This window comes from Hevea brasiliensis, chromosome 4 (assembly GCF_030052815.1).
Source record: "Hevea brasiliensis isolate MT/VB/25A 57/8 chromosome 4, ASM3005281v1, whole genome shotgun sequence".
Lineage (NCBI taxonomy): Eukaryota > Viridiplantae > Streptophyta > Magnoliopsida > Malpighiales > Euphorbiaceae > Hevea > Hevea brasiliensis.
The window spans coordinates 7,594,740-7,607,188 of NC_079496.1; the positions used below are offsets into that span (position 1 = coordinate 7,594,740).

Genomic DNA, 12,449 nt, shown 5'->3' on the forward strand with positions numbered 1-12,449 from the left:
ATTAAATTCATCAAATATGTGTTTGGAGAAGAGATTATTCTGTATTCTTTTTCATTTCCCCTCAATTATATTAATTTTTTTGGTCAAGTAGATGGTTATACGTACCTCTTGCACACAGTTTTTTTTTTATAAACAAAAATTTTATTAATTAATTAAAAATTTAGAGGAAAAAAAAAATTAACCTAAACCTAACCAATAGCTTCTCCCTCACACCCAACCTAGATAATTACATGTTTAGTGAAAATTCTTCCCTCTTGTAGACATTAATTAATCCTCCATCTATGCCCATTGTATAATACATGCTGCCAAAGCTAAATATGGTAAACAAATTACCTATAAATTAATGGGCATCCTTCAAAACAAAAATATACATATCCTCTCTCTCTCTGTGTAGTCTGCACAGCAAACTTTTACGCACCATCACTGTGGCCCTAAAAGTCCTTATGCTTCTCCATGAATCGACTGTAGAATTTGTAACCATGTGTTTATGAGCTCACAAGCACTCATAGATCATATTGAATCTCACATGGCAGACTCAACAAGGCAACCAAGCCTCATACCCTACCAAAGAAACCCATTTACCAACCCCTCGTCCCAGAACTTTTTGCCACCAACCTTGCCATTTGCCCGCAAATAGATATAATTTGCCTTCTAATTTCCAAGAAAGAAACCCTATCTTCAGTGCAGTATCCCCAATGGTTTCTTCCTTTGCGGCCAACCTTACAGTTGCAAATTTCATTGCTAGGTGTAACGAACAACTACACAATTGGTTCACAACAGGTACCTTTTCCTTATCAACCGCATGAAGTGGCCAAAAGTTAATTGTGTAGTAGATTACTGTGAAGGGAGCTTGCATAAGTACCGTGCAGTGGAACACGGTGAGTGAAGTTCCACGAAGTTAAGATAGTAATCTTTTTTAGGCCACAACATTATTAAAATTTGTTGAGTGATTTGTATAAGAGAAAAATAATTAGTGCATATAATTTTTTTTTGAGTTTTTAATTTATATAAATATGATTTTCACGATATTATGCAATCCAACCATATATATAATAGTGGTCATCTAATATCTTAATTAGAGTTTGTTGTGTTGTCACTTAAAAATGTGATGTACAATTCTATAAAGATATCCAATTGTTTAGCTACTTTATTAGTTTTATATCACATTCATTTCTCATGTCTTTTAAGAAATATTTCCACTTCTTCTCACTCTTCAATTATTTATTTATTTTTTTACAATTCTCATGATTAGTGGTCCATTGATCACAATCATACCATGTCAGACCACTTTGAGATGTTCCTAGTCTTTTTTTCTTTCAATTTTCAAATATAGCTCTTATTCCCTTCTCTAATATTAAAAAAAAAAATTATATTATGAATCAATAAACTAGACAATTATATTTTTAAGTAGTTAATTCTTAAAAAAAAAAAGAATTAACTACTTAAAAAAAAGTTCTAGCTTACTGATTCATAACATAATTTTTTTTTTTTTGTTTTTAATGTTAGAGAAGGGAATTATGAGAGCTATATTTGAAAATTGAAAAGAAAAAAGTCAAGATTTGGCTAGGAACATGTCAAAGTGATCGTGGTGAATGGACCACTAATCATTGGAATTGTAAAAAAAAAAAATAAATAAAAATAGGAGTGAGAATAAGTGCAAATATGGGTAATTATTTTCTATCAATGGAATATGATAGTATGAACTAAGAAAGCAACAAATAATGATTCACCGAGTCTTGAAGCTATAACGGTGACTAAAATTATTGAGGCATCCTATTAAAGAATATTGAGGCATCCTATTAATGAATACAGAAAACTAAAAATTTTTAAATCTTTAAAATTGAAAACAATTATATTCAACACTCAAAATTTGTAACAGTGAATTGTAAATTTTTATGGTATTAAAAATATTTTGTGTTTATTTTTTTATCCATAAAAAAAAGAAAGCATTCATTATAATTTTTTATAATCTTTATTAACAAAATTTAAATTTTACTAAATTAATTTGAAGTTTAGATATAATTACTTTCATTCTTAAAATTTTATCATTTCTAACTAAAATTAAAACTTTTAATATTAATAATTATTAAAAGTTAAAATTTTTTCTTTCTAATAAGCTTTTTATTTTTTAATATTCTAGGGCTGATGATTTTGGATTGACATGTTTTACTTTGTTGGGTGTGGAATTGCTCATCTTAGATGGATGGATTTTTTTATTCATATTTTTTTTTGGGTTTTATGTATATTAAATAATAAATTAAATTTATATACATTTACATTTAAAATATGTTTATCTCAAAATATTAGTCTGCTTTAAAATTATTTAGTGATCCAACTAAAAAAGAAACAATTAGAGAAGGTAATTTATGCATAATATAGTTTTTTTTTTTAATATTAGAGAAGGTAATTTATAAGAGTTATATTTGAAAATTGGAAAAGCAAAAAAAAATAAAGATTTCGCTAGGAATATCTCAATGTGGTGTCAATCATAGTATGGTTATCATTAATGTGTAAAGAGTTTCCCATTTAAAAAACATCAAATGCAAAAGGGTGTATAAGAATCAAGCCCAAATAACAAATAGGTTAATCCTAACTTTTTAATCAAAGCCCATATGAGCCCAATCTCATTTAAAATTGTAATAAATAATATGATATTAGATCTAGGTTTAATTTTAACTTTTGAGTGTAAACTAGATGTCAAATTAACTAATTAATTAGTTCTAATATTTTAGTAATGGTTGAATTAAACTCATATAAGCTCAATCTTGATACTTTATAGACTCTTTCAGAAGCTATTATGGAGAGTTCAAACTCAAATAAGGATGGATTTATTAATTGTTAGATAATTATCTCAATACAATTATCTAGTTTAACAGTTGTTAAATTCATTCTCATATAAGTTCGAGTTTTATTAAATACACCCTAATAATAATGATTAATAATATTGTATGAAATTCGAGTATGCATGGTTTGTTTGATATTTACAATTAAGAAAAATATATTTTTGCATATATTAATTAAATCTAATACATTTTTATTATAAAATTTTTGAAATAATTAATATTTTTTAAATAATTTTTAAATTATTTTAATAATATTTATAATAATATATATTTTTTACTAAATTAACCTCAATCCAAACTGGGAAAAAAAAATCTCAAACCAAACGAGCCATAGAAATCTGAGGCTCTGTATTTCACTTATTCTTCACTCTCTTCATTTTATGATAAATAAAATAAAATGATAGTCCCTTTTAATTGCAAACATTTGCCTTGACTATCTCCACCAGTATCTCGCATTTCTCAGTGGAGCTCTCAACGGTAGCGTTGAACATTTTGAGGTTATTTTGGTTATTTCATACAGATAAAACCTCTTAACGTAGATCTGGTTAGCTTGTCGATTTCTATAATTTTGATTATTAAAATGAAGGATTCGAAATTAAATTGTGCGGACTTTAATTTTAAATTTTATATGATTTAATTTGAGATAATTTAACTGTTAATTTTTTTTTTTAAATTTTTAAAAGATTTGATCCAATCAAAACAATTCCAATCCAATTTAATAACAACAAAAAACAAATTGTTTTTAATTAAAATTCATAAAACTCTAATTCAATTACAATTCAAGTTAAATCGAGCCGATATAGGACTTGTTTGACATTACTGTTGAAACTTTTATTGAAAAAATTACTTTTTCAAATATATTAATTAGAGTATTAAAAAATAATTAAAAATTAAATTTAATCAATTTTAATAATAAAAATATTAAAATAATAAAATAATTTTTGTTAAATTATTTTTTTTAATAATATTTAAAATAATACTTTTTTATTTCAAGCTCTGAAACTCAATGCACAGGGCTACAATGTTTACCGTTCTCACGTTTCATGCAGTTTTAAATTCCCTAAAGTACCCTTGTTATTTTCTTTATTTACCTTCTGCTTGGATAATTCAACCATAACGTCGCTCTACGCCACTGGCAAAGAAACACAAACAAAATTTTCACTTCCCAGTTGGTATCCAAAGTCTCTTTCTCTCTCTACAACCACTTTCTCTGAACCTTTTGGTCTTTTGGCTTCTCTGCAACTTTACTTTGTCGAGCTTTCATTTACGGAGAGCCAAAATTGCCTTCATTTGTCCAATTCAGAGTCTTTTTTTATAGATCTTTAGAAAAATCTTTTTTTTTTTCCCGTTTCTGTTTCCTTTTTGGGTTCCCATTTGATGAGTGATTGATCTCGTTTTAGAGGAAACTAAAGGTCGTTTTGTTTTTTTGGCAACAATGAAGTCTTCAAGTCGGCTTGACTCGGCTGTTTTTCAACTCACTCCAACTCGGACAAGGTATCGTTTCTCTCCTTTGATTAACTTGCTGACATGTGCAGCTGATTATGCACATAAAGCCACTATTGTTTAGTTTCCTTTTAGTAAATTTGTTGCCTTTTTTTATATAAAAAAAGGACTCACTTATTGTTTGGGTCCTAAAGGAGCAATCTTTTTGTTCTGATTAATTAGTGATTTCTATTATTAGAACCTTCTTGTTTTTTAAACGATCTGAATTGGTGGTCAGCAGGTACCTTTTTTTTTTGAATTGGATATTGTTACGTTCTACTTGTTTTTTCATTTCATTTCTGTGTTATGTTTGTATATCTTGTTATTAACAACATTGTTTTGATGAATTTGACTTTGATTCACACTTGAAAATTGTAGTGTCACCAAGGTAAAGTTTTAGTAGTTTACTTCTAATATATTTTTAAAATTTTTTATTTTTAATTTTCTTGTTGATTTGTGAGTGGAATTTGCATTTGTAGAGTTTAATGCATTGGTAGTGAGGTTATTGATTAAAATATAATTAGCTATAGGTTATTGGTTCTCTCCGCAAATGGAAAGACGGAGAAAATAGCTTCCGGTTTGGTTAATCCATTTCTTGCCCAATTGAAGATTGCGCGATATCAAATGGCCAAGGGGGGTTACTCAATTATTCTTGAGCCAGAGCTTGGAACTGATGCAACTTGGTTCACAAGAGGAACAGTTGAAAGTTTGGCCTTGCTATTTACTGCTCCTCTCACATTCTGTCTTTTGTTTGTTGTTGTTGGTGGTGTCCATCAGCATTATGTTTTTCTTGGTTTTGATTTAGCCAATATGGGAATCCATTGACCCATGTTAAAATTCCCTACATTTTTCATATTCCCATTCTAGTTTTATGAAGATTCTGTGGACTAGCTAATAAAATTCTTTATTGTGGATTCACAATTTGAAAAAGGGCAACAGCACTTGAACTTCAACATACTGGTTGCAATGATAGTTTATTAGGAGGATTGAGTTTTTAATTTGTTCAGTTTAACAATTCTTATGTCATGACTTTTGAGTTTGGCCTTCATATTCACCTTCTTAAGCATAATTAATGAACACAGTTATGTAATATTCCAACCCTAATGATGCAATGATGCAGACTAATATGCTTTGGACTTACAGGTTTGTTCGTTTTGTGAGCACTCCAGAGGTCTTGGAACGTGTGTATGCCTTGGAATCTGAGATCTTGCAGATTGAAGAGGCAATTGCGATTCAAAGTAACAATGAAATAGGGTTGGCCATGGTATGATAAATCCTTGAGAAACTTATGATCTGTAAATCGGATCCTCTATTTTGATTTCAGTCATTTTTTATTGCACAGGTCAAAGATCATCAAACAAAATCTGTGGAACACATTGAAGGTACTGTTGAAGAAGACATCTTCCATACCGTTTTTAGTTTTATGAACTTCATGTTAACTTTAATCTATTTGGAATGGTTATACATTTTATGCTTGCTTTTCACCCTCAGTTACTGTCAATTGATTTTTCTTCTTTTTCTTCCTTCTCTTTCTAGTGGGAGGAGGATATGTGTTATCTGGTTTTATACATACTTTTTTAGATTTTCCATCATGTGTTATAGTTGTATTAGCAAAGTTTTTTAATTTGAGGTGTTATATTTTATCAAGCTTTTATTATAAGAACTAGATTCTGAAGAATATAAATCTCCAGATTTGGTCATGTTTCTATTGGTTTTGGAATAACACTCAATGGTTTTTGACAGGTAGCAGGCCTCTGCTGGATTCTAATGAGGAGAAAGCCATTGTCCTTTACAAGGTGGGTGCACACCTAATAATTCTCATACAATGGCTTTTGACAGTGAGAGAATTGTTAAAAGACCTTGAGTGGGAGCATATACCAAGGCCAGTGTCAAATCTCCAACGATTGCATCTTAATTTTTAAATTCAAACTCAATCATAATTAATCCAACCACAATGCCTATGACATTTTCCTAACGGTTTTCTAATGGGTACAAATTTGTATCCATTAAAATTTATTTGATGCACTAACATGGTAAATTTTAATTTATAATTCATTAAATGACTTTTCAAATAATCAATACAAATATATAATCGTTAAGATTTATTTAATACACCACACTAGCACAAATAATTGCTATTTTAATGATAAATGAACCCACTAGTAAGGGAAAAGTACACTTACCATTAAAATTGTTGCTCCCCATGCTAGCGAGGTATTAAATAAATCTTAATAGGTGTAAAGGGCCAAAAAAAAAAAAAACGTAATTGTTGCATATTTGCACCAGTTAGAAAACTTATTCATTAAATGTAATTTGTTGTGTTTATTAAATGTTATAGCCCTAAGTATCATGTTTCCATATCATATTGGCACATCTCAAGGTGTTTTACCCCTTCATATTGGAAAATTTCCCCCTTCATTGCCTTTCAAATTTCATGGGTAAAATTTTCCGTGGTAATCAAATTTTATATTAATTAATCTTCATGGTGCTTACAAAATTTATTAATTATAATTCGGTCACTAAACATTTTTAGTAATAAAATAAAAATTATGAAATAAAAAATAAAAAATAAGAAGATGCAACAAAGTAAAATAATTACAACACTTGTACTTTATTGCAAACTAAAATTGTTTCAAAATTTTTTATAATAATAATAATAATAATAATAATAATAATAATAATAATAATAATAATAATAGTTAAGAAGTAATTGAAAATAAAATAAAAATTACAATAAAAAATAATTTAAATATATATAATTAAAAAAGAATGGAAAAAAAGGTAATAAATTATCTTGAAAAAAGAAAGTTTGTAAAAAAAAATAAAAAGAATAGGGGTCCATGTCACTGTTACTGAACAGTGACTTGGGATTTCGTTTTTGCACATATAATATATATAAAAATTCCTTTCTTTAATATTAAAAAAAAATGTGTTATGAATTAAATTAAGTTAGACAATTATTTATTTTTTAAGTAGTTATAATTTTTGTTAAAGAAAAGTAATTAATTTTATTTTGTTGAATAACTAAATTACTTTAAAGCAATATTTATATTTTGCAACAGATACATTTAAATGTTAAATTATATAAGTTTTATTGTTTAATATATATAAAATCTATAGGAAATAGCCATAAATGAAAAAAAAAAGAAGAAAATATTCATCTAAGATGAGTAATTCCACACGCTAACAAAGTAGGACATGTCAATCCAAAATCATCAACACCGGATTTTTTTTTGTTTTTTAAATGAAACTAGATTAACAAATGGGCATGTTTAGTGCACAAAGGATCTCATACCGAAAAGAAAAAATTAATTAAATTTCAGTAAAGTTATTGACTGTAACGCCCTCACTAAAGGTGGTCCGTACATTTTATTGTTCTGACGACTAATGTCTGTTCGGACAGTTAAAATGTCTGGAACTACACCTAGACTATAGTGAGGAGGCATAAATTGAAGAAATAAATGTTAAGAAAATATAGGAAAAATGTAGAGAAAAAAATAAATTAAAGTTTAGAGAATTTATAATTTGATACAAAAATAATAAAAATAACTCAATATGCACTACTAAGGGCATTTTGGTCATTTCACCCCCAAAGGTGAATTTTGACCAAAATGTCAAAATAAAAAAAAATTTAGAGAATAAAATAATTAACATTAATTAAAATTTAAGAAATAGATTAGGAAAATGAGAAGAGAAAAGAAAAGAAAAGAAAAAGCTTAGGAAAATTCAAAAAAAAAATATAAATAGGCACTAGAGGACAAACTCTCATCCACTTCTATCTTCTTCCTCCATTTCTTCTCTCTCTCTTTCCCTCATTTCCTCCATTGTTGTTAAGTTTCCAAGCTTGATTTCCCAAGCTTCTACACACCAAAACTCATAGCCCACTTCATAAAAAATACTCTCCACACCGTAAGGAAGCTATAGACACCCATTGGAAGTAAGAAATTTGAAGTTAGAGAAGCTCAAGTAAGGTTAGTGCACTAATCCCTCTTCTTCTCTTTATTAAACATGAAAAGCATGTTTAGGCAAGCATAAATATTATTAAAACAAAAAGAAAATCTAGAGGGAAGAACCCTTGAATTTTTGGCAGCCATGGAACTTGAAGTTTATTGTTTAAGTGATGAAAAATGGTTCCATGAGAATGTGTGATGAGTTGAAATGTTTGGGTGTTTGATTGTGTAGTGTTTGTGAAATTTTAAAACTTTGAAAACTAGGGTTTGTGTAAATGCTTGAGGACTTGGTATAAATGTTGAAATTGACCTATTGAGTTGAAATTGTTGCTTATAGAAGTGTATTGCATGCAAAATGAAGTAAGGAAGTTGAAGGAATTGAGATATTGGGAGTGTTCAATTTTCTGCAGGTTTGGACTCAATGAGTCCAGTGGGTTTATTGACCCATAACTAAAAATGTGTGACTCCAATTGGTATGAGGCTAATTGGAGGTGAAAATAGACTCAAAATAGCCTATTTTTCATATGAACACCATACCCAAATTTTTCCAAAATCATGACCAATTCTCTGCCCAAACCTGGATGACCAAACATTGAAACGTGTTCATTTGGTCATAACTCTCTCTATACTGGTCCAAATGACCTAAAATTTCATCAATGGAAAGCTTAGACATAGGGCTACACTTTTCATGAAGACCACTTGACCCAGTTTTGCTTTTAACTAAATCAAATTGTTAGCACAAATTGAGTCACTAAAACTGCCAACCCCGAAAATGACCAAATGACCAATACGTGTTCATTTGGTCATAAATCTCTCTATACTGGTCCAAATGACCTAAAATTTCATCAATGGAAAGCTTAGACATAGGGCTACACTTTTCATGAAGACCACTTGACCCAGTTTTGCTTTTAACCAAATCAAATTGTTAGCAAAATTTGAGTCACTAAAACTGCCAACCCAGAAAATGACCAAATGAACAGTACATGTTCATTTGGTCATAACTCTCTCTATACTGGTCCAAATGACCTAAAATTTCATCAATGGAAATCTTAGACATAGGGCTACATTTTTTATGAAGACCACTTGACCCAGTTTTGCTCTTAACCAAATCAATTTGTTAGTACAAGTTGAGTCACTAAAACTGCCAACCCAGAAATTGTCCAAAATACTGTTCCTTTGGTATGCTTGACCAGTTTTGGCAAAAATGCCATAACTTGGTCTCCAAAGCTGTAAATTGAGTGAAACTAGTGCCAAAAGTTTTATAAGACATAGCACAACAATTTTTATGTTTTGACCAAGCTCTAGAAACCATTGCATCTTAGGGAAAATATTAGCCAAAGTTAGGAATTGAAATATGGAAAATGTTAAGTTGAACCCAGAATGCCATTTGATACCCTTGTGTTCATTTGGCCATAACTCCCACTAGAAAATTCCATTTGAGATGTGCCAATATGATATGGAAACATGATACTTCATTTTTAGATCTCATAAATAATTGCAAATGATATGATACACGAGAATATGATATAAAAATGTGTAAAATGAATATAGACCTGTTAACAGGTGATTAGTGGAACCTAACAGATGCTAATAAAACAGGGGAGGCTCTGTCCGGGTCTCCACAAAAATAAGATATATATATAAAAAAAAAAAATTTCACACATAGAATACATGTTTTAAATGACATCAAAAGTTTACAATAGATATGATAAAACAAGATAGGGTGCTCCGGCACCGAATGTGGCACTTCTTGCTCGGCTATACAGCAGACGGGTAAGGGGCGTCACATTGACGATGCTTCTTTGCACCTATTGATTACCACAACAACCAAATTAATTATGTTTCCTTGTTTTTTAATCTATTTCTTTTTTAATGAGTAATTTCTTTTTATTTCTCTCCTCTTAATCAAAATTTAATTTTCTCTTTAGGCCCATATGTGCTCGAAATCCTGGACGTATAGCTGATTTAATTGCTTACACCAATATTTAGAATGCATCGTATGTATATATGTTCTTTTGCGGTGGTTAACTTAGCTACTTACTGGATATCTTTTAAAATTGTACAATGCATATTTTCCTTTCATATTAAAGTGACAACACAACAAACTCTAAATAACATATTATATAACCACACCATACATATGTGGTCAGATTGGATAATTAGCAATTTTAGTAATTTTGCTGATTAATGAAATCATATATGTGCCAATAAGGTGTTAGTTGGATGGTTAACACTGAGACCTGGAGATGGTAAAATTTTAGCTAGGTTTGATTTTGAGGGACATCAAATCTCGTTACTTGTCTTTTGGGATTTTTCAAGTTATTTCTAAAGATTAGGAGTGATTAGTTTGATGGATAGAGGATACACTTAAAAAGAAAAATTCATGCAAAGAAGAACAATATTCTCTACTAATCTTCCACCTCATAGAACACCTCAACAATTTTAGTCATCGTTATAGCATCAGGGCCGAGTGGATCATTATTTGTTGCTTCCTAAGCCAATTTTCATTAGAAGATCAAGCTAAAAATTGTTAACATGGATCACATCATTAGTATACACACCAAACCAATATAAGAATCTTATTTTATTTTTACTATATTATAAAAATTAGCTATAAATTGAATGTGTCAGTTTTTTTTATTGAGTTTCTCATTGAAATAAGTAAAAATATAAAATTAATTTTAATTTGAATGAATATCTTATCATATTTTTATAGAAAGTTATTGTCGAAATTAGGTAAAAATGATTTATTAGTGACTAAATTAAATCAATCATCTTATATTATTGGTGACCAAATCTTGAATAATTAGAGAATCATAAAAGCAGATTAGATAGAAATTAACACTGGGAAATGGAAAAGAAAATGGTACACGAATTAATTCATTACCAGCATGAATGAAAAAGATATTACAATTACATTTATTCAAACCAGACCACCTGCTATAGTAGAGACTTTACCCTAATAAAAAGACAATAAGTATTAGTACCTTGCATGACTCTGACTCTTAACAATAACACCAATTGATTCGTCTATGGTATGTATGCAAGGTTAATTAAACTAATAAGCTCAACTTCACTTCATCAATGGATGCTGTTGCTACTGCAGCTGCTACAGATGTCATCAATATCACCTTCAAAAGAGTCCTCATGTGCACTCACGCTATCATTTTCTTCTCCATCACTTTGTGTTAAATCAATCACTTTTGAGGCACCTGCCGAACTATCCTTTTCCTCTCCATCACTTTGTGTTAAATCAATCACTATAGGAGGAGCTTGAATCTGCTTTGCTCGTGCAAAGTTGGTAAAGCACTCTTTATAAGCGAGACTTGAGGTGGTGGCACTTCGCATTGATAGGGGAGGAGGTGGTGGAGGTGCACACGCATGGTGGCCTCGCCGTTTGGTGGCAGGACACTTGGAAAAATACTTTTTGTCGGACGATTAAAAGACCCCCTTTTGTTGTTTTCTAGTTCGATGCCAAATATGACACGGTTACATTTGTCACGCAGAATTTGGGTAGATTCTACGAAGTTTCCACGGCTTGAGTTCTGACTAGAGCCAGACATGATGATGGAAAAAAAATGAAAAGTTTGCAAACAAAAATTGTACTTGCAAAAAGAAAAAATAATTTCTAAATGGCTTATGAAGGATGAGGGATCAAGGAGAGTCCGTTTTATAGGGATTTTCTTCGTCATCCATAGATCATGAGACCCTTAAAAGGCATATTACCATTTGTGGTTGCATAGCATAGTGTTTGGTTTTCTTATGGCCCAAGGATTATATGCTACTTCATGATTGTATAATCTCGATCGTCCAAGTGTGAATTTCATATAACTTTTACTTTTATCAACGGCTAAAATTATATACACGTATTATCTTACGTAAGCAAAATGTTGTATTTATTTTCAAAAATCTATGTGAGATATATTTTCAATTAAAAGAAAGTATTTTGCATATTCAAGATAATGGTAAAAAAATGAATGTTTTAGATAATGTAATGAGATTCTTTTCCATATAAAACCTAATCTTATTAAAAAAATTAATACAATAAGTTTTACCAATTTTTTATTTTTATAATTGGCCTAATTATAAAATAAGCTAAATTTTTTGTATTTTGGTGATAAATCTAAAACTTTCTTTTTTTGACACAATAGGCTTAGATTACAAAATTTTATAA

General features: G+C 29.6%; 1 protein-coding gene across 1 annotated transcript; it reads left to right on the top strand.

Moving 5' to 3' along the window:
* The first annotated feature begins 3,987 nt into the window (after positions 1-3,987).
* LOC131179157 (uncharacterized) lies at positions 3,988-6,369 on the top strand. Its single transcript, XM_058145188.1, has 4 exons — positions 3,988-4,337; positions 5,469-5,589; positions 5,668-5,707; positions 6,069-6,369. Exons 1-4 carry the CDS (start codon positions 4,279-4,281, stop codon positions 6,245-6,247), a joined length of 399 nt encoding a protein of 132 aa, XP_058001171.1. The 5' UTR covers positions 3,988-4,278; the 3' UTR covers positions 6,248-6,369.
* The last annotated feature ends 6,080 nt before the right edge of the window (positions 6,370-12,449 follow it).

What these genes read in the sequence shown, in the direction of transcription:
- LOC131179157 (XM_058145188.1), top strand. Translation starts at nt 4,279, where the DNA reads ATGAAGTCTTCAAGTCGGCTTGACTCGGCTGTTTTTCAACTCACTCCA. An exon ending in CTCACTCCAACTCGGACAAG is followed by an intron (nt 4,338 to 5,468) that starts GTATCGTTTCTC and finishes TTGGACTTACAG; the next exon opens with GTTTGTTCGTTTTGTGAGCA. An exon ending in ATCTGTGGAACACATTGAAG is followed by an intron (nt 5,708 to 6,068) that starts GTACTGTTGAAG and finishes GGTTTTTGACAG; the next exon opens with GTAGCAGGCCTCTGCTGGAT.